Source organism: Lagenorhynchus albirostris, chromosome 18 (genome assembly GCF_949774975.1).
Source record: "Lagenorhynchus albirostris chromosome 18, mLagAlb1.1, whole genome shotgun sequence".
In the NCBI taxonomy this organism is placed as follows: Eukaryota; Metazoa; Chordata; class Mammalia; order Artiodactyla; family Delphinidae; genus Lagenorhynchus; species Lagenorhynchus albirostris.
The window spans coordinates 572,572-593,834 of NC_083112.1; the positions used below are offsets into that span (position 1 = coordinate 572,572).

General features: G+C 35.7%; 1 protein-coding gene across 13 annotated transcripts in view; it reads right to left on the minus strand.

Moving 5' to 3' along the window:
- PSPC1 (paraspeckle component 1) overlaps positions 1–21,263 on the minus strand; it is a 94,332-nt gene that overhangs the window by 52,686 nt on the left and 20,383 nt on the right. For all 13 annotated transcript variants that reach the window (XM_060128866.1, XM_060128873.1, XM_060128872.1 and 10 more), the window contains exons 5-6: positions 16,879–16,963; positions 9,359–9,464 (exon numbers count right to left, since the gene is read on the minus strand). In XM_060128866.1, the coding sequence (XP_059984849.1) occupies positions 9,359–9,464; positions 16,879–16,963 (191 nt within the window). The remainder of the gene's footprint in view (positions 1–9,358; positions 9,465–16,878; positions 16,964–21,263) is intronic.

Here is a 21,263-nt window from a genome sequence, read left to right on the forward strand (position 1 = left end):
TGGTGGCTCATAAAGAACCCTCAAAACTATGATTGAGCTGCACGCTGTCATCTGAAAAAGAAGACATCAAGCAACTATTTAACTCTCCCAATTTACATCTCAGTAACTACAATATAACAAATACAAGATTCCTGACCTCAAAAAGCTCAAGAGGGCTCAAATACTGGACAACTGTGAGAAAATATTTAGATGGCAATATAAGTACTAAAAAAGAATCATATTAAAAATGATATAGGATCACAGCTGGGGTGAGTAGTCAGGGAAAGTTATGTATGTGCTGAGTATACACACTCCCCAGGAGGGAAAAAGGGATATGGGAATTTTTGTGGAATATGAGCCCCTCTGTGACTCTAATGGGAGCTAAGGCCGATGAAGACACTAGAGTCAACTAATATGACATAGAAATAATTAAGTCCAACAAAGTGTCCTCTGATGAAGTGGTTAAAGAATATAAAGGACATGGTAACCATTTCAATCTGGATTCATTCAAAAGACTCCTAACCGTGAATGATAAAACAGAGGGGGAATATGCTACTTATAATCGTAACATATGATTAGGGTGACCACACACACATCCTGGTTTGCCTGAGACAGCTTATTTTATGCCTGCTGTTAAAAAAAAAAAAAAAAGTAATTTTACATAGTACTCATATTCACTTGTCCGAGTTTGGATGAAAATTTTATGCTACCAGAAAACTACTAGAGCTAATCAATGAATCTGGTAAAGTAGCAGGATACAAAATTAATGCACAGAAATCTCTTGCATTCCTATACACTAATGATGAAAAATCTGAAAGAGAAATTAAGGAAACACTCCCATTTACCACTGCAACAAACAGAATAAAATACCTAGGAATAAACCTACCGAAGGAGACAAAAGACCTGTATGCAGAAAACTATAAGACACTGATGAAAGAAATTAAAGATGACATAAACAAATGGAGAAATATACCATGTTCTTGGATTGGAAGAATCAACACTGTGAAAATGACTATATTACCCAAAGCAACCTATGGATTCAATGCAATCCCTATCAAACTACCAATGGCATTTTTCACAGAACTAGAAAAAAAATTTCACAATTTGTATGGAAACACAAAAGACCCCAAAGAGCCAAAACAATCTTGTGAAAGAAAAATGGAGCTGGAGGAATGAGGCTCCCAAACTTCAGGCTATACAAGGCTACAGTAATCAAGACAGTATGGTAGTGGCACAAAAACAGAAATATAGATCAATGGAACAGGACAGAAAGACCAGAGAGAAACCCACGCACATATGGTCACCTTATCTTTGATAAAGGAGGCAAGGATACACGATGGAGAAAAGACAGCCTCTTCAGTAAGTGGTGCTGGGAAAACTGGACAGCTATATGTAAAAGAATGAAACTTAGAACACTCCCTAACACCATACACAAAAATAAACTCAAAATGCACTAAAGACCTAAATGTAAGGCCAGACACCATAAAACTCTTAGAGGAAAACATAGGCAGAACATTCTATGACATAAATCACAGCAAGATCTTTTTTGACCCACCTCCTAGAGAAATGGAAATAAAAACAAAAATAAACAAATGGGACCTAATGAAACTTAAAAGCTTTGCATAGCAAAGGAAACCATAAACAACACAAAAAGACAACCCTCAGAATGGGAGAAAATATTTGCAAACGAAGCAACTGACAAAGGATTAAACTTCAAAATATACAAGCAGCTCATGCAGCTCAATATCAAAACAACAAACAACCCAATCCAAAAATGGGCAAAAGACCTAAATAGACATCCCTCCAAAGAAGATACACAGATTGCCAACAAACACATGAAAGGATGCTCAACATCACTAATCATTAGAGAAATACAAATCAAAATTACAATGAGTTATCATCTCACACGAGTCAGAATGGCCATCATCAAAAAATCTACAGACAATAAATGCTGGAGAGGGTGTGGAGAAAAGGGAACCCTCTTGCTCTGTTGGTGGGAATGTAAATTGATACAGCCACTATGGAGAACAGTATGGAGGTTCCTTAAAAAACTAAAAATAGAACTACCATACGACCCAGCCATCCCACTACTGGGCATATACCCTGAGAAAAACCATAATTCAAAAAGAGTCATGTACCACAATGTTCATTGCAGCTCTATTTACAATAGCCAGGACATGGAAGCAACCTAAGTGTCCATCGACAGATGAATGGGTAAAGAAGATGTGGCACATATATACAATGGAATATTACTCAGCCATAAAAAGAAACGAAATTGAGTTATTTGTAGTGAGGTGGATGGACCTAGAGTCTGTCATACAGAGTCAAGTAAGTCAGAAAGAGAAAAATAAATACCATATGCTGACACATATATATGGAATCTAAAAAAGAAAAAAGAAAATGGTTCTGAAGAGCCTACAGGCAGGACAGGAATAAAGATGCAGACGTAGAGAATGGACTTGAGGACACAGGGAGGGGGAAGGGTAAGCCAGGACAAAGTGAGAGATTGGCATGGACATATATGCACTACCAAATGTGAAATAGCTAGTGGGAAACAGCCGCATAGCACAGGGAGATCAGCTTGGTGCTCTGTGACCACCTAGAGGGGTGGGATAGGGAGGGTGGAGGGAGACGCAAGAGGGAGGAGATATGGGGATATATGTATATGTATAGCTGATTCACTTTGTTATAAAGCAGAAACTAACACACCATTGCAAAGCAATTATACTCCAATAAAGATGTTAAAAAAGAAAATTTTAAAGTTTTCCTTACAAATAATTAGATATTATTAAAATTATTAAATAATCCTTTTGAGAAGTGATCAAAGATTTCAACAGCTGGTTAAAATTGGTATTATATCTTCAACACAAATGCCCCAAATCATCAAAATCCTAAGGATCACTTCCTAGAGTATATGTTAACATTATAAACATGTATCTTTGTTTTCATTTGATGATAAGAGTCTAAGTTCCAATTATGTACCATCCTTAAATATTCAGAAAAGTTCTTCGCTCATTGCAGGAAACCAAATTATTTTAGTAAATAAATAAAACATATTAATAACAAAAAATTGGGCACAACTACAACATTCTATGCGAGGCCACTGCAGTATAACTGTTATTATCCATTCTGATTTTTACCATCATGTCCAAACCATCAGAAGCAGGCTGCCATTATACCAGCGATAGGTAATAACCTTCCCACACCTAAATCTGACTCCAAACACTACAGCAAATAATTCTTCAGTTATTTCCACAGGATGATGAAGAGGCTATAAAAACCCCCTGTGAAATATGTCCTTTGTTCAACTGTGTCAGATATTTAGCCTTCCAAAATAACGCAATCTTCTACTTCAATACAACCAAATTACTTGTTAAAGCTAAATAATTTACTGAAAAAGAGAAGTGATGGTCATGTTAAAACCACAAAATGGCAGCTTCTCTCAAAAATTCACAAACTATTTCAGAAAACGTATTTGTACCTCCTCATTAGTAAGTGACACCTGGGATAGGTTGGCTCTGCCAGCACCTATTAATGAAAGTTCATTACTGGCTACAGTTTCTGCCCTGAGTTTTGTACAGCGAACATGGGGGGAAGGGTTAGGTTATAATTAAATCAAGGAATGATGATAAGAGAAACAATACCCACTCAAGAAGCAGGAAGGGACTGGCATAAAATTAAACAACAGGCCCAATGTGGCAGCTCTTCCCATAACTTTTGCTGATTTATAACCATGACTACTAATGAACCTTCTGAATACTAATTTGGACTCTTCAGAACCAAGAACCAAGGTTCTAGGATATGAGGCACTCTGCTCAATAAACCTTCTAAAAACACTGAAAAAGAACACATAAGTTAATACAATTACATTTTAAGTCACAAACTCTTTATGAGTTTGGTTAACATGAGCCTCTTTTTATAGATTTCCCCCCCAGCTCTCAGACTGGCCTGAGATCAGAGGTCGGCAAACTTTTTGGGGAAAGGGCCAGATAGTATTCCAGGCTCTGCTGGCCATGCAGTCTTGACACAGCCTCAGAGTTATGTCACCACTAGTCAACGCTGCCATTTTGGGGCAAAGCAGCCATAAACAAAACATAAATACAGCTGTGTTCCAAAAAAACTGTTCAGAAAAAAATAGGCAGTGTTCAGATTTGGCCTGGCTTACCCTAGGCTGTAGACCTCCAGCCCAGATGAAATATTTTAAAAACTAAAAATTAATGTATCATTTGAGATAATACTCCCTTCCACATATAGGATGAAAGCCCAACTAAAAGTTGCCACACCAAAATCCCACAGAGCGCGATTCACAGAGAATGTTGTGCCATTTATACTGTTAACTGTATGAATTGTGTCTGCCTTGTCCAATGACCCTGAGCTCTCCCTTAAAACTCCCCAGGTCCCATAAAAAATTCAACTGCTACTACTATTCTCGTCTCAACATATGTCTCACTGCAACATATGGCCAGTGGTTTTCGATCTTTGCCAAGGAAAATAAGCAAGCTGAAGGGCTTTTTAAAATGCAGATCCCATGGCTCCAACCCAGACCCACTGGATTAGATCTCAGGCATTTTTCCTTTTTACGTTCCACAGATGTGCTGCAAAGATTGAAAACTACAGTATTTAGTCGAAACTGTCAATGGACAACCCATCAGAATCTACTGGGATCACAAATGAATCAATTAAGTAGGACGGAGACCTGAGAACCCACATTTTTTGAAAGCTCCCTGAGTGCTTATGATGCACAACTTGAAACACTACCGTGGAAGAGGTGTTACCCTCTTAGCCAGGCTACATCTGCTGTGGCCTCTCTGCTCAACAATTCCAGGAGCTACAAAGGAATACCTCTAAGGATTTGACATGGGTCAAATTACTGCCTTGGTATATAATACACATTCGGGTCTTTATGCACGTGTTCATTTCTCGAGGGCCAGTCTCACCTACTCAAACAGGAATAAAAGTTATTCCATATCAATTCATGTATATATCTTAAAACAGATATGAAGGGCTATTCTCTTCTTCACTAAAAACCAAACATTAATATTTACCATGCCAGATAAAGAAACTTCTTAAGTTTTAAAACAAAGTAGCATCCAATCTAAGCACTGCCCCAATTTTCCTAATCAAAGTATTTTTATAATTACATGATGCAACTACTAAAGCCAGAATGACATTTAGACATTTTATGACTTACTCATTTTTCCAAGAAAACAAAGTTTACTCCAGGAAACTGCGTTTTAAAAATATTCTAATTAAAATCTCCCCTTTACTCCAAACCAAACTGCATCCACAAATGAAGACTAGCACACAGCAGTACTTAAATGTTTAAACTACTGAATCTACAGTAAGTGAAACAACCTAATAGTAAAAAGTCACAAGACAACCATAAACAGTCTCACAAATTCTTACTGTAACAGAATAACCTCTGTGATGTGTTCAAAAGCTGTAAAACTGCGATAAGTAGAAAATTTCAACCTAGTAAATACTATCTAGAAAATGGTTCAAATACACTATGGTAAAGATAAACCTAAATGCAATTAAGGCACAGAATAAAAATATATACATTGTTATGGGAGTCAAAAATGTGTTATGCTACAGGAGTGAAAACTAACATGTTTAATCTATAATTACCAGATCTATTACCAAAGAGCATGACTTCCTCTTAGGAGGAATAAGGTATGAAATTAAAATGACAGCTTCTAACTGATGAAGAGCTGGCATATCCTTGAAACTCTTAAAAATATACACACATGGGGCTTCCCGGGTGGCGCAGTGGTTGAGAGTCCGCCTGCCGATGCAGGGGACACGGGTTTGTGCCCCGGTCCGGGAAGATCCCACATGCCGCGGAGCGGCTGGGCCCGTGAGCCATGGCCGCTGAGCCTGTGCTCCGCAACGGGAGAGGCCACAGCAGTGAGAGGCCCGCGTACCGCAAAAAATATAGATAGATAGATAGATATTCACATGTATGTCATAATATTATGATAAATTTGAAAGCTAACCAAAAAAAAAAAAAAAAAACCAACAACAACCCAAAAACCATGACCAGACATGACGCATCTTTTCTTTTGGTAAGGGCAGGAGCCGCGCTATGCAGCATGTGGGATCTTAGTCACCCGACCACGGTTCAAACCCGTGCCCCTTGCATTGGGAGTGAGGAGTCTTAACCACTGGACCACCAGGGAAGTCCAGATGTGTCTTTTGTTACATTAAAAAATATATATATTATTCAAGACAAAGTAAGTATTTATTTTATACTTAAAAGCCCATACTATTAGTTGTGCTGGAATATTCCTAAAAGGAATATTAGAAAGAAATGTGAGGTGGCATCTTAAAACGAACCAAGTAAACCTACATGACTTTTATTACCCAGGCAAGCTGAACACTTACCATTTGATTCCTCCCTTTATACTGAACAGTGAGAAAAGAGAAGCACATAAGAGGGCCTAATTTCAAAGCTTTTAAAAACAAAAACAAACATTAAAATTGTTTAACAATTTTTCCCAAAGACAGTTTTCAAAGTAAAAATGAAGAATAACTAATGCAACAATGGCCTCAATGTTTCTTCTATTAACACAAACCAGTCAAGACTAGTATAGAGCTTTTGTTAATATTTCTTTAGTGCTTGATTAGTTTATATTAATAAGCATTATGGAGCTAGGAACCAAATAAAACTGATACCAAAATGACGAAAAACTTGTGTCTATTCATAATTTCTAATCTCAAAAATATCTAAAAATAGAACAAAGACTATATTTTCCCCTAGATATTTAATTCCATTACTACATACTATGATTCCTTTCCAGAAAATTAAGAACATAGTAACTTTGTGGCCTAACATGAGTATTAATTTAAAAAAATAGTCACCAACACTCCAGCCCAAGATTCAGCAAACTTCTTCTGTAAAGGGCCAAGGAGTATTTTAGGTTTTGTGGGTCAAAAATACTCTGTTTAGTAGTTTGTTTTTTTTTTTCCTTGTCCATCAACCCTTTAAAAATGTAAACACCATCCTCGGCTCTGTGGTAGGGTGGTATGAAAATCGGTGGAGGTTCCAGGCTACAGTTTGCAGACCTCTGCTCCAGCCAAATTAATCTTATGATGCTTCAAATATGCAACACATACTTTAACTACTTAAAAATATCTTAATATTAAAATATTTGATCATCTAAGTTTTCTAAGAGCATACTTATGAAACAATAAATGATCTATTTTTGAAATGCCAATAAATCTGTCATATTTTTAAATATCTAATTTGTTTATTCTCAAAGTTCCTTGGCTATCTATAAAATTTTACCCACCACTAAAATGATTTTGAAACATTCGAATGTTTTTAAGAATTTGCAGTATTTCAATTTTAAACTGTAGCAACATTTCTAAGTAGTTTTTCAATAGAAAAGTAAAGTCGAAACTATGTTGTCCTTTATTAATTATACCTATATTAAATACCACTGAACATATTAAAAAACACTGGTGTAAGTTTTTTTAAAACTGAAACTTCAAAGAATGAAAAGAGTCTGCAATCAAGCTTATGATGTAGCCAACTTAAGTTTAACAGAATATTTTATTTAATCATTTCCTTCTGGTCCCTAAATGATTTACATCATTACACATAGCTACACATTTGCTCCAAGAATATAAAGTGTATGCCAGAGAAATATTAAGAAAGCTAATTCCACCAACTTTACTATAAGCAGGCAGTTTAAAAAAAGATACGTTGAGGTACATAAAAGAACTGGGAAGAATTTCCTAATCCTCAATGGAATGAAATAAAATTTCCCTAAGAAATATATCACATGTGGTTTACATCTTGACTGTATTTTAAAATAAAAACGCTAGTTTTCAAAATATATGCGCCTGAAATTTTTTAATTCCATTCTTCTATAACATCATAAAATATCCTCACATTGATAAATCCAACAGATTTATGTTCAAATGTAACTATGAAAAAGAAGACCACCATTTAAATATGTCACTATGCAAGTGCTATGCATCCAAGAGGAAAAGAGAATTGCAATAATGCTAGAAATTATTCAAAAAGAAAATTCAAAATGTACTCAGCTAATTTTCTAATGGGATTTATAAATCTATTAATTTAAACTTTTAGTGTGACTTATAAATAATAAAAAAATTTCTAACTGAATTTAAATGCCATATAATTTTCATTCAAAGGATATTTACTTGATGGAAGGTAAGATAAAAAGTTCTTGTTGCTATTCTACTTAGGATTTATTTTGCTGTCTGTATTCATTTTAATTTAAGTATTTTTTTAATTTTCCAGGGACAAAAGAACAGGGACAGAGACAGTCAGAAAAGACACCAATGACTGGAATTAATACATTTAGCCTCAGAAACTTAACTAAAGAATCATGGCTTTAGAACAGCTAGAGGAAAAAAGTACTGGTAAGTATTTTTTAGAGTGAGTTGTTAAGCTGGCATTCATCTAAGGTGAACAATGAGACTCTGTTAATTATTATTAAGACCCTGTGGGTTATAACCTACTTGAAGTATCCTTTTTTGCCCTACCATTTTGCCCCCCCAAAACAAAACCCTGAGTCAGATAATGTCTTTGGAACTAACTCCAGTTTACAAGAAATTCGGGCATAAACAAACTTGCTGAACATCACTGCAAGGATACAGTCAACAAAATCCAGGACGTGAGATACTCTATACGAGGAGCTGTTTCTTTAAAAAAAAAATAAGGAAAAAAAGAGGGAGAGAAAACCTATAGACTAAAATGACTGGATTTACCAACCGATCTGAAGAAACCAACTACTTTAAAAAAAAAAAAAAAAGTAAGACGGGCGAACTGGAGCTTTTACTAGTTAATATTAAATAACTGGCAATTTTTAAGATATGATAAAGACATTTTTTGAGAGTCCTTATCTTTTAGAGATACATACTGAAATACGAATGAAATCATATGAAGTCAGGGATTTCATATAAAAAAATTAGGGAAAGTGAGTATACTTAAAGATGAAAAAGATCTGCTAAGTATTGATAACTGTTATGGTTGAGTGATGAGCACATACTACTTCTACTTTTCTATATGTCTACCAAACTAAAGAATTTTTAATATCAACGGTGAAAATCAGTCAAGTGGAGATGATGAATTTATCAAGATTCCTAGTTTAGTAGGAATTAAAAAAAGATAAAGTAAAATGGAGAAAAATTTAATATTCATTTCATAAAGCATGATTATCTTCAGAAACTAATTTTAATTTATTACCTGTAAGAGGTTAAGAAATTCGTTAGTTTAACATAAACATGACAAATTCAGAAAGATTAGAAAATATATTACTATATAAAGCAGAATCTAAAGAATTCTAAATATATATCATCCACCTGACAATGTAAAATCATTTTAGTTAACCAGTATTTTACTTACATTTTCCATATAGTTTGGCTTAAAGCCTTCCTGCTGTCGCCTCAGCTCCTCCTGTTCTCTGTGTCGGATCATTTCCTCTTCGCGACGACGGTGCTCTTCTTCATGCCTGAGAGATTTTTAAATAAAAACTCAGGGTGGTTGACATATAAGCCATAATACGGTATTTTATTTCAGGTAAAACAAAATCATTTATGTATATCATTTATTTATACATTATGCCTAATCTGTGATAACGAGTGGCTTACCAGATTTACCTTCCTTTTATTTTGCTCTAAACCATTAAAAAAATCAAACAAACCAATAAAATAATTTATCTAGGGTAAATCAAAAAAGTAAAGTAACAGCATATAACTAGGATAATTATATGCTTACAGTCAAAAAATCCAGAAACCAAAAGCTCAAACCAGTACTCTATTACTGTACAAAGAGAAAGCCTGGGATTCACAATCACTGGCACAGCAGAGTTAGTTCTTAGAGACACTCAGAACCTATTCCAATACAAGCCACTGCAAAGGACCACATTGCCTAGACAAAAATCCTACTACGTGCAAAAGGAAGCCTTAACATTCTCTCCCCCATTTCATTAATGCACTGAGGAAAGTATGCACCTGGAACAGGTGTCTGATTACCACCTGTTTTCGCAAATTAAGTTTTATGGGACAATCATTCCCTCACTGTCTGTGGCTACCTTTGGGCTAGAGCAGTGCTGAATAGCTGATACACAGACCATATGACATGAAAAGCCTAAAATATTTACCATGTAGCCCTTTCCCAGGAAAAGTATGTCAACCTCTGCCCCAGAGATATCAAGCATGGAACAACAACTACAAGACAAACAAAAAAGATATGTATGTGCAGGATTACTATTAAATCATAATTAGTTACAATATGATTAAGAGGGAAAAACCTACAAAATAATATTAAAGTAATAGTCTGACATTTAAATCAATGCAAACTCAAATATACATGCTCTCCACTCAAAAACAAAGAAGTAATTTAAACAGCAAAGACTATATAATGCTGATGCCCCCTCAGTAGGTCTCATTTTCCAGGCTACTCTTATAAGCACCCTTTTACACCAAGTATAGATACTTCGTTGTTGTTTTGTACACCAAACACAGTACCTGAACTAAAAGAAATGGCGGTTTCACCCACAGCCAGCAAGAAAACAGGTTGTTAGGACTTCATATCAGACCATGTGCAAGTAACAAGACAATGTTCCTAAGGTATTTCAAGCAAACTCTGGATTTTGAGATATCTAAGTCCCCAGTATAGATCTCTATTCAAGGAAACAGAATATTCCAATAAACCGGTTAATCCATTTCTAGTACATTAACACACTCATAAATTTTATGGTTAAGAAAATACTTTCATGTTCATACACTGCTGAAAATGTACATAGTGACAGGAAAAATTCTCTTATTCAAAAACTCTAAGGCCACATGTGTTTTTCAGACTTTAAAAAGGGTTTAATATACTATTATGATATCTCCAGTAGGATCTATTATGATATCCCAGCAGTACCCAATAATCAACACCATTAACACTTCTGTAGTAAGATGAACATTCACATTCTACGAATATAACACAGGTTTGGCATGACCACAACGTAAAACAGGTCAGGTTTTGCATCATACAGGCTCATGTCAGATCCTGCCACTAAATGATACTCAAAGCTTTTTGGTCTTCAAGATTGCAACAATGACTTTGTTGAGGACCAACGTGTAGCAAACCATTTTATGTGTGCAAATCCATTTCCAGTAAACTAAACAGAAATATCTATACATGTGTGCAAGAATGTATACACACAGATACAAGACTGTACATTAATTAAAGGCAAAAGGTTGAAGACATTCAATTACAAATGAGGGACAAGGAATACAATACAACCATTACAAAGGCAGATTTGCATTTACTGACATGAAACAATGTCTAAGGTACAGTGTCAGAAAAAAGGCAAGCAAAACAATAGTATTCCTATTGCTGCATCTAAAAACCATTTGTACGAGCAGAGAAGAGAGTATGAGAGTTTCTATCACACTGGGGATAATCTGGGGAGACAAGAGCATTGCCCTTTTTCTTTTGTACACATACGTATCATGTGAGTTTTTTTAAACATGTATTGCCATAACATTTTTAATTTAAAAGATATTTTAAACAAAATTTATAATGTACTTCTCCCTATTGTTAGAGCAATTTTTTTCTGATAAAATGTGAGACTACATTTATATCTGGAGAAAAAATATGGTAAAAAGGTATAAAATCACTTTAAACATTTGCTATTTTTTTCCTTCCATTCCATTGCCTATAGATTCCAGAGTTTCTACTTTATTTTGTGATTACACCACACTGACAATTCCATAATATAAATTTACAGGCAACATATAGGAACATTCCCTACTGTACATATGTTTGCGTTTAATTTTTTTCCTTCCACAAGATGCTTTAACAATTATCTTTATATTTAATGTCTCTTTGGATCAAGGATAATTTCCTAGGTTATATTCACAAATGTAACTAATAAGTAAAGAAGCATGATGAATTTTAACTTCCTTCATGTTATACTTAATTGGAAATTGATAAAACCTCTATTTTACAATTTATTTTAATTGGAAGCCCACTAATTGTCTCATATTTTAATAGGACTTTGAAACCTGAGAGGCTTTCGGCACTAAGCTATGATACGACTGATATAAAAATGTCCTGCTCTTTGTTCCAGTCCAGCACTATGGCCTCCACACCCACCAGAGGCCTCAGTCCATCTGATGATCTTTATACTTTGTCAAATGACATAAAAAGGGAAAGAATGGATGGATGATGGGTAGATGAGTGAGTAGGAAGGAGTAAGGGAAGGAAAGAAGAGAACAAATGAACAAGTACTAAGTGGGCCAGTTACAGCCTGAACCAGCCCATCTAAGCCCTGTCCGCCTTCACTGTCACAGCCTCTGAAGAAGTGACCCACGAAAACCTAACTTATTTGTAGCATTGAAATGAAAACCAGAAAATTTTGTATACTCCGAATTATTTAATTTCTTTCAAATATATTTTCTTAAGCAGTTTTTTCAGTCTCCCAACTAAGGTAAACAGAAAGGCCGTGTCCAGACTCTCTGGCTGTCTCACGTGGCAGCCTCCTGAGTCAGACCAACCTCTGCAGGCTGCTGTATTTTTATCTGCTTTCTGCTGCAAGGGCAGGATATATTTGACAATTATTAGTAAAGTAAGTTCCTAGACACTATTTTTTTCCTTTCCTTCATACATGCTGCAAAATTACTCAATTTTAACACATTATTTACATTTCTTAAATCAGGAAACAATTCTTACAATTAATTTCAAAACAAACTCCACAGGCACAAGAAAAGATTAACAGATTTATCACTGGCTGTATCTGCTAAAATACAGCCAACCATAAAAGTTACGCATCAAATTATCACTTAATTGTTGACATATCTTTATATTGTTAGTACACACTTATCTGAATTTCAAATTGAATCTGATATACCCCTGCAATATTAAATAAGATTAATGGAAGACCATTCGGTGAAAAATTACCAGGTACATAGAATACTTATCACGTCAAGCAACCAATATTTCAATTATTAAACAAGTAATCTATTAAAAATTCCAGTAAGTACTGCGTTCTATTTTGTGCGCTTCACTTTCTTTTTAATAATCTGATCATATTCCAACTAATGTCTGCCTCCCTCCCAGATTACCTAAGTGCCACACCAGCAGAGCTTGTGTCTTTTGTTTTCCATTGTATCCCCAGTACATAGAGTCCTCTTTTTCATTTTTTTATTTCCAACTAATTTTAAACTTACAGAAAAGTTGCAGAAATAGTAGAGTTCCTATATCTCCCTCATGCAGCATCCCCTAATATTAACATCTTCCATAACTATAGTACAATTATGAAAACCAAGAATTCACACTGGTACATTGCTACAGTTCAACTCTAGGTCTTACTCAAATTTCACCAGTTTCCCCACTATGTCCTTCTTCTGTTCCAGGACCCTATCCAGAATCTCACATTGCATTTAGTTATTATTTCTCTTTAGTCTCCTCGAGTCTGTAACACTTCAGTGTCTCTTGGTCTTTCATGACCTTGACACTTTTAAAGAGAACTGATTATTTTGTACAGTGTCCTTCAATTTAGGTTTGTCTTAAGTTTTCTCACGACTAGCATAAGGTTATGAAGCTTTGGCAAGAAAACCACAGAAATGACAATGTACACTTCTGGGTGCATCATATCAAGGGGTGCCTGGTGTCCGTGTCTTATTAAGGGTGATACGAACCTAAACGCTTGGTAATGGTGGTATCTGCTGGGTTTCTCCACTTCAAATTTACTATGTTTCCATTTGTACCTCACACAAATTTGAGACTCCACAAATCCTGTATCCCAAGTTTTGTGCAACAACCTTAGCACCTACTGGGAAATCTTGAATGAAACAACTATAGGCGTGCCTCATTTTATTGCCCTTCCCAAAAATTGCATATTGCTTTTGCACACTGAAGTTTTGTGCCAACCCTGTGTTGTCAGATGGTTAGCATTTTTTAGCAAGAAAGTATTTTTAATTAAGGTACACACATTGTTTTTTAAGACATCATGCTATTGCACACTTAGAACACTACAGTGTAGTATAAAGGTAACTTTTATATGCACTGTGAAACAAAAAAGTTCACTTTATTGCAATATATTGTGCTGGTCTGGAACCAAACCCACAGTATCTCCAAGGTGTGTCTGTATTACTGCAGTATTCACCCATTGGTAATTTTTCTCTCAGACTCATTTCACATTTATTATTTGGAATTCTACTTCTAACAACTAAGGAAGAGTTGTCCATTCTCCCCATTTATTTACTTACTCATTAAAATAACTTCTATCAGCACAAACTCATGGATATTTACTTTATTCAACAGTGTAAAATCTAATACTATCATTTTTTATTTTGTTGTTGAAATTGTTCCAACTTTGGCCCTTAGGAGCACCTTCAGTTTGGCTCCTGTGTTCTCTCAACATGCCCTAGCATTGTTCAAGTACTTTGCTTCTCTCTGACACAAGATTTGTCAGGCTCATCTTGGACTTTTCAAATCCTGGAATCAACCACTTCTCCAAAAAGCCCTGGTTCCCTTTATTGGAGAATGGTGCTCAGAAACAAAAATCTGGGCATTAGATGAGCTCATTGTTCCTGAGGCATCACTGCTTCTAGATGGACAGGGCTAGGAAATATGTATATATATATGAACCGATGTACATATACATGTCTATATTTCTGTATCTGTCTAGATTAAATGCCACTCAGTTCATACTGATACTTAGAATCCCCATTAAACATCACAGGAGTCGTTTTAATTTTAGCCTTTCTCCCTTCTTTCTTTCTCCAACAATGAGAAACCTGGTTCATACTGATCTGTACTAATATATTCACTTAAAAAAGTATATACATTATTTTCAATAAAGTCTTGATCAAAGAGAAAAAAAAAGTATATACATAAAGTAGTTTCAGAATTGCAAACCTATATCCCTATGAGAAATACATTTACTAACTAGATTACAGAATTTATATATTGTTCTTGCCACTAGCCTATAGTATTCAATCAAGATACAGTTTTCCAAAGTTATTTAGGTTCCTTATTTTCTTCCCCATCTCCTTCCAGTGTGACAATGCTGTCCATTTATATATAATATAGTTAAGTTCATATGTTATATTTTTATTCCCTACTTTGGGTTCCCCCACATTGATTGTTTTTTTCTTGGTTTGTTTTTGTTTTTCTTTTTGTTGACTGAAGTACAGTTGATTTACAATGTTAGTTTCAGGTGTACAGCAAAGTGATTCACTTATACATATATATTCTTTTTCATATTCTTTTCCATTATGGCTTATTACAGGATATTGAATATAGTTCACTGTGCTATACAGTAGGACCTTGTTGTTTATCCATTCCATACATAGTAGTTTGCACCCCACATTGTTTAGTTTTAATTACTTATTATTTTAGCACACTAGTATAGGGCACTAATTTTCAAAGTCTACTTGTCAAGGATAAATGTAAGAGAAGAAAGCTGGATTCAGATAGGTTTATATTAGGGGAGAGGAGGTTTCCTTTTCTTTGTACAAGTAGAGGAGACTTTAACACGTTTACATGAAGTGGAAAGAAGCAACAAGAAAGAAACTGAAAAAGGTCCCTCGTGTAAGAAGTTCATGGCGGGAGTTATTTACACCAGTGGTTCTCAAAATTTAGGATGCACCAGAGTCACCTGGAGGATTTACCAAAGCACAGGTGAATCAGCTTATGATTCGGTAGTTCAGAGGGAAGGCTTAAGACTTTCTAACAATCTCCTAGGTTAGAATGCTGATGCTGCCTGCCAAGTACCATAAATTGAGAATAAGTAGGTTAGAGTAAAATCAGAGAAGTACCAAGACAGAAATACACAAACGTTGGTATAATCAGGTATAAAGTTGGAAGAAAAACACTAAACTATATGGTCTAGTACCTATCTCCTGACCGTGAAGACACTTCAAACTCATTAACAGTTTTTCACTTTCTTTATTTCCCATGAGCACCTAACTTCCTGTCACAAGCACTTACTACTTTTATGGCACTTTCAAAACAAAATTTTAAGTTTGCTTTAATCTATAATATCTTTGTTTATAACAATTCCTAATTATGTTTTTGTTTTTTTCTTTTTTTGCGGTACGCGGGCCTCTCACTGTTGTGGCCTCTCCCGTTGCAGAGCGCAGGCTCAGCGGCCACGGCTCACGGGCCCAGCCGTTCCGCGGCATGTGGGATCTTCCCGGACCAGGACACGAGCCTGCGTCCCCTGCATCGGCAGGCGGACTCTCAACCACTGCGCCACCAGGGAAGCCCCTAATTATGACTTTTGAAACTTGTAAGAGTAATACTTATCTAATATTTTACAACTGAATATTGCAGGTACAAGAAAAGCTGTTAATTTTTGTTTCTACATCTTGGATCAACTACTCCCTTAAACTTCCTTACTTAACCTAAAAGATTTTAAGTTGCCCATCATAGTTCTCTATTATGTACTGAGATCTTTAATGCCCATACCCTTTTTACCATGGATTCCAGATATCTTTTTTAAACAAATTATCACAAGTACAAAAATGCTTAACGGCATTCAGAGTAGTATACACATGAAAAAAAACTCAGATCAACGCAAATATATCCATCTCTGGAAAAATGGCCCCATAAATCATGGTGCATTCTTACAATAAATTATACGAAACAATGCCTAAACCCTTTATGTAAGTTCACATTGTCTGCAAAGTGTCCATAATCAGCTATAAAAAACATAGAATAACAAAGATTTATGTTATCTCAAAGATTTATGTTATCTTCTTCAGTAATTCCCTAAATGTGGTCAGAAATCAACAATTTTGGTTTCCTCCCCTGTATTTTCCAAGTTATATAACTTGTTGATAACAGGCATTGGGAGTTTTATTCATAACATACATAATGAAACCTACATATATTCACGTATATGTTATAGTGATGTTCTTTACCTCAGTTGTATTTGCTTCCGTTTTTGCAGCTCTTGGTTTCTGAGTTCCTCTAAGCGTCTGAGTTCCTCTTGACGCCTCATTAAATCTACAAGATATTGATTATAGATTAATATTTTTAGCTTCCCCTTCTGTATTTTTATATTCATAAGCATATAGATTCTCTATGACTGGCAATATATGTAGTAACTTATTCATACTCATGCACCTAGCTTCCCTTTTAGTCTATCACATCATTTTACAATGAAAGATTATAAGCTGTGTAATAAATTAATATCACTTCTGGGCCCATTTCTTCATGTGTATGAAGAAAATAATAAATCCATCCTTATATTAAGAAATTAAAAAAAAAAGAAATTAAAATGGGCAGTAACTGTTTTAAAACAGGGTCTAGAACATATTAAAAATAGAATAGTAGCTACATTTTCATTTACATAGTTTTAAACAAATTAGAATTTTTTTCAGCAGCAAGCTCAAAGCCCAAAAAGATGCCTTGGCAACCATCAGCAGAGGGCATGTAAGAACCAGACCAAACAGTACGAATAATGAGATAGGACATGGCATAAAACTCAAAAACATCCCTCCCAACACAATCAGCAGGTTTCCTCCTGCATCAGGTCTGTGTCATATGAAGGAGGGCAATGAGGAGACAGTTCCTGAAAGGGGAAAAGGGCTGAATACTGATATGAACAAGACCACTTTAAACAGGACGAGCATTCCCACTGTCACCAACCCATGTCACATCATCAAGAACAGGGGTTCCATAAACAAAAACAAACAAACAAAAAAACAATAAAATGTATTTCCAGAAAAAAAAAGAACAGGGGTTCCACTGCAGAATAAGATAATGAAAGATACATTTGTTTTGCACATCTGAGAAGCAGTGGATAAACTTCCCAAGTATTAAAACTCTTTGTAATTAATATCTTACCAAATTACATGTGCACGCATGCATAAAATATATATATACACATATACAGATATATGAATACCCTGAATAACACAAGTATTGGTTGTTTTTATTTTCTTTTTCTAAAATCATGTTACCTGAAATTTCTAAAATAAACATATATTATCTTAATTGAATGTTTCTTAATAAATTGCTATATTCAGAATTCACTTAACGTAATACTTAACAGTTAAAGTTAATATTTCATGTGCCAATAACTCTAAACATCTTAACCATAACAACACAGGCATAATTATAACAAGGTATTATCCTCCCTACAGATTGAATTATGTATTAATTATGTCAAAGAAAAAAGATCCAGACAGATTATAAATGTGTTCTAGCCATCCAGCCACTACATGGTTCAACTGGGATGTATAGCCAAATCTATCCTTATTCCAAAGCTCTTTCCAAAATGCCAGCATTGCAAACCTGGCTGTTCAGCCTCAACTGAGAAACTTAAAAAAAAAATTTTTTTAAAGATTTTCGGACTCTGCTCAGGAAAGTCTGCTTTGGTATATGGGATAGGAACCAGGCGATTCTGATAACATGCCAGTTGAGAAAACATTTAGCTATCTTAAAACCCAAACATGACTACAATTAAGTTCAAACATTTTTACCATTAGCCGTCAACCTTGACTGCTCATTAGAATTACTTAAGTACCTTTTAGCCATAGACCAATTAAATCAAATCTCTTGGGATGTGGACCAACTATGAGTATTTTTTTTTGAAGCTCCCTAGATGACTCCATTCTGCAACCAACATTGAGACCCCATAACTATGATATAATTTCTATAGCTGGCGAGACTTGTAAAGACCAAAAATATACAATCTATTTCTATTCCTAAGGGGAAATGCTTCAATAAGCCAAAGCATGGGAAGTATCTTACTATCATTAATTACCCAAGAAAGTCAATACAGTGCATCCTGTAACAGTTTTATTATTGATTTTGTAGGTTAGTTGTTTTTAAATCAGGGGCACGTATAGTAATAAATGTAAAATTACATTTTCTTCCATGAAAAGGAATAAGAAAAGAACATGAATGTTTTCTGACAACTGGATCTTCTCCTTTTAAGCTGGGCCAGTTAAGACAGGTGCTTTCTCACCAGTAACATGGGTATAATAATTAGCTCAAAGGATCTGACAATCAAATTATCAGATAAGCACATTATCTAACTGTCATGAGGAGCACTATCAACTTAAAACAGAACTACCATTTTACATCTTCCAAATTATTTCCTTTAAGTTGCTAATATCCAGGGTTCCTGAAATTTCACTAAAGCTTATATATTTGTATACTGCCATGATAATATTCTTCTGGAGGAAAATATTACCCAAAAAACAGGTAACCTGAGGTGCTTTTTATCCTTTAACCCAGTAAATCACACTCATAGGAATTTTTCTTATAAAAATAATCCAGGGAATTCCCTGGCAGTCCAGTGGTTAGGACTTGGTGCTTTCACTGCAGGGGCCCAGGTTCAACCCTGCCGGGGAACTAAGATCATACAAGTCGCACACGGCCAAAAAAAAAAAAAAAAATCCAAAGGCATCCACAGACATAAAGTATCAGCTGCAGCACTACTCACTAACAGACCAAATAACATTCAAAACTGTGTACCTAACAAACACAAAAGACGTAAAACTGTATCTATAATTGCAGTATATCATAAACATGGGTATACAGCAAAAAGGGAATAGAGGGGAATATGGACAAATTTTAAGTCTGATTTGCTAGACTGTAGGAAAGTGTTCTCTCAATGTAATATCCTTCAAGTCATGAAGACTAAACATATGCTCTCTGATCTAACACAGCTCCTTCCTAGAAATATAAGAACTGAATCTATAGATTGAAAGGGCACATCTGGTCCCAAGAAAAGTATGATGGTGTACAATAAGATACATCTGGAATATAAGACTGGACAGATGGAAAGATGTAATAAAACAAGTATAGTAAAATGTTAGTAACAAAATCTAAGTATTAAATACCTTAAAATTCTTTGAACTTTTTTTTTTTTTTTTTGGCCACATCATGCAGCTTGTGGGATCTGTTCCCCAACCAGGGATCCAACACATGCCCTCTGCAATGGAAGCGCAGAGTCCTAACAACTGGACCACCAGGGATTTCCCCTCTTTCAACATTTTTATGTTTAAAATTTCTCATAACAAAATGTTTGGGCGGAAAACATATCCTGGATAAGTTACTGAACCTTAAAAGAATTCACATGGAAGCCTGTTAAAAGGATCAAGTCACAAGAAGGGAAAAAAATCCAGGTTTATCTCAGACTTTCCCACAGAAACATACTATCAAGTACTTAAGAAAGGGGAGAAAGAAGCATGAATTTTACACCATTCAAGAGACGGTTTAAAGTATAAGATCATGAGGACTTCTCTGGTGGCGCAATGGTTAAGAATCCGCCTGCCAATGCAGGGGACACGGGCTTGAGCCCTGGTCCAGGAAGACTCCACATGCCACGGAGCAACTAAGCCTGTACGCCACAACTACTGAGCCTGCGCTCTAGAGCCCACAAGCCACAACTACTGAAGCCTGCATGCCTAGAGCCCATGCTCGGCAACAAGGGAAGCGACCGCAGTGAGAAGCTCGTGCACCGCAACAAAGAGTAGCCCCCGCTAGCAGCAACTAGAGAAAGCCCGCGCGCAGCAAGGAAGACCCTACGCAGCCAAAAATAAATTAATTTTTTTAAAAAGTACAAGACCATGGATGTTTTAGAAGATGCAGGAACACTGTTTCTGTGAACCTTCTGACAGAAATCACAAGGATAAACATAAGAGAATCAAGTGATGAACAGAAAAGTCATGACTCAACATATTTAAAATAGGGCTGAGAGAATTATGTGAGAAACATGTGAGAACTACGGTTAAGGAACATTAAAAAGAAAACAGGGTCTCAAAGACACATTTGCACTTCCATTGTCCGTTGCACTATTCACAACAGCCAAGGTAATGGAAACAAACTAATGTCTATCAACAAATGAATGGATAAAGATGTGGTTGTGTACATACAGATACATAATGTACACACACAAAAAATGCGGTATACAGAAATATAGACACACAAATTGGAATATTATTCAACCATCAGAAAAGGAAATCCTGGGCTTCCCTGGTGGCGCAGTGGTTGAGGGTCCGCCTGCCAATGCAGGGGACACGGGTTCGTGCCCCGGTCTGGGAAGATCCCACATGCCGCGGAGCGGCTAGGCCCGAGAGCCATGGCAGTTGAGCCTGCGCGTCCGGAGCCTGTGCTCTGCAACGGAAGAGGCCACAACAGTGAGAGGCCCGCGTACCACAAAAAAAAACAAAAAACAGATAGTGAAGCAAAAAAATAACCTGTATTAAGCATAATGGGATTTGGATCTAGAAAGGACTACATAAACAGCAGTAAAATAGAAATGAAGCAATTGTTAAAAGGAACTGGTGTG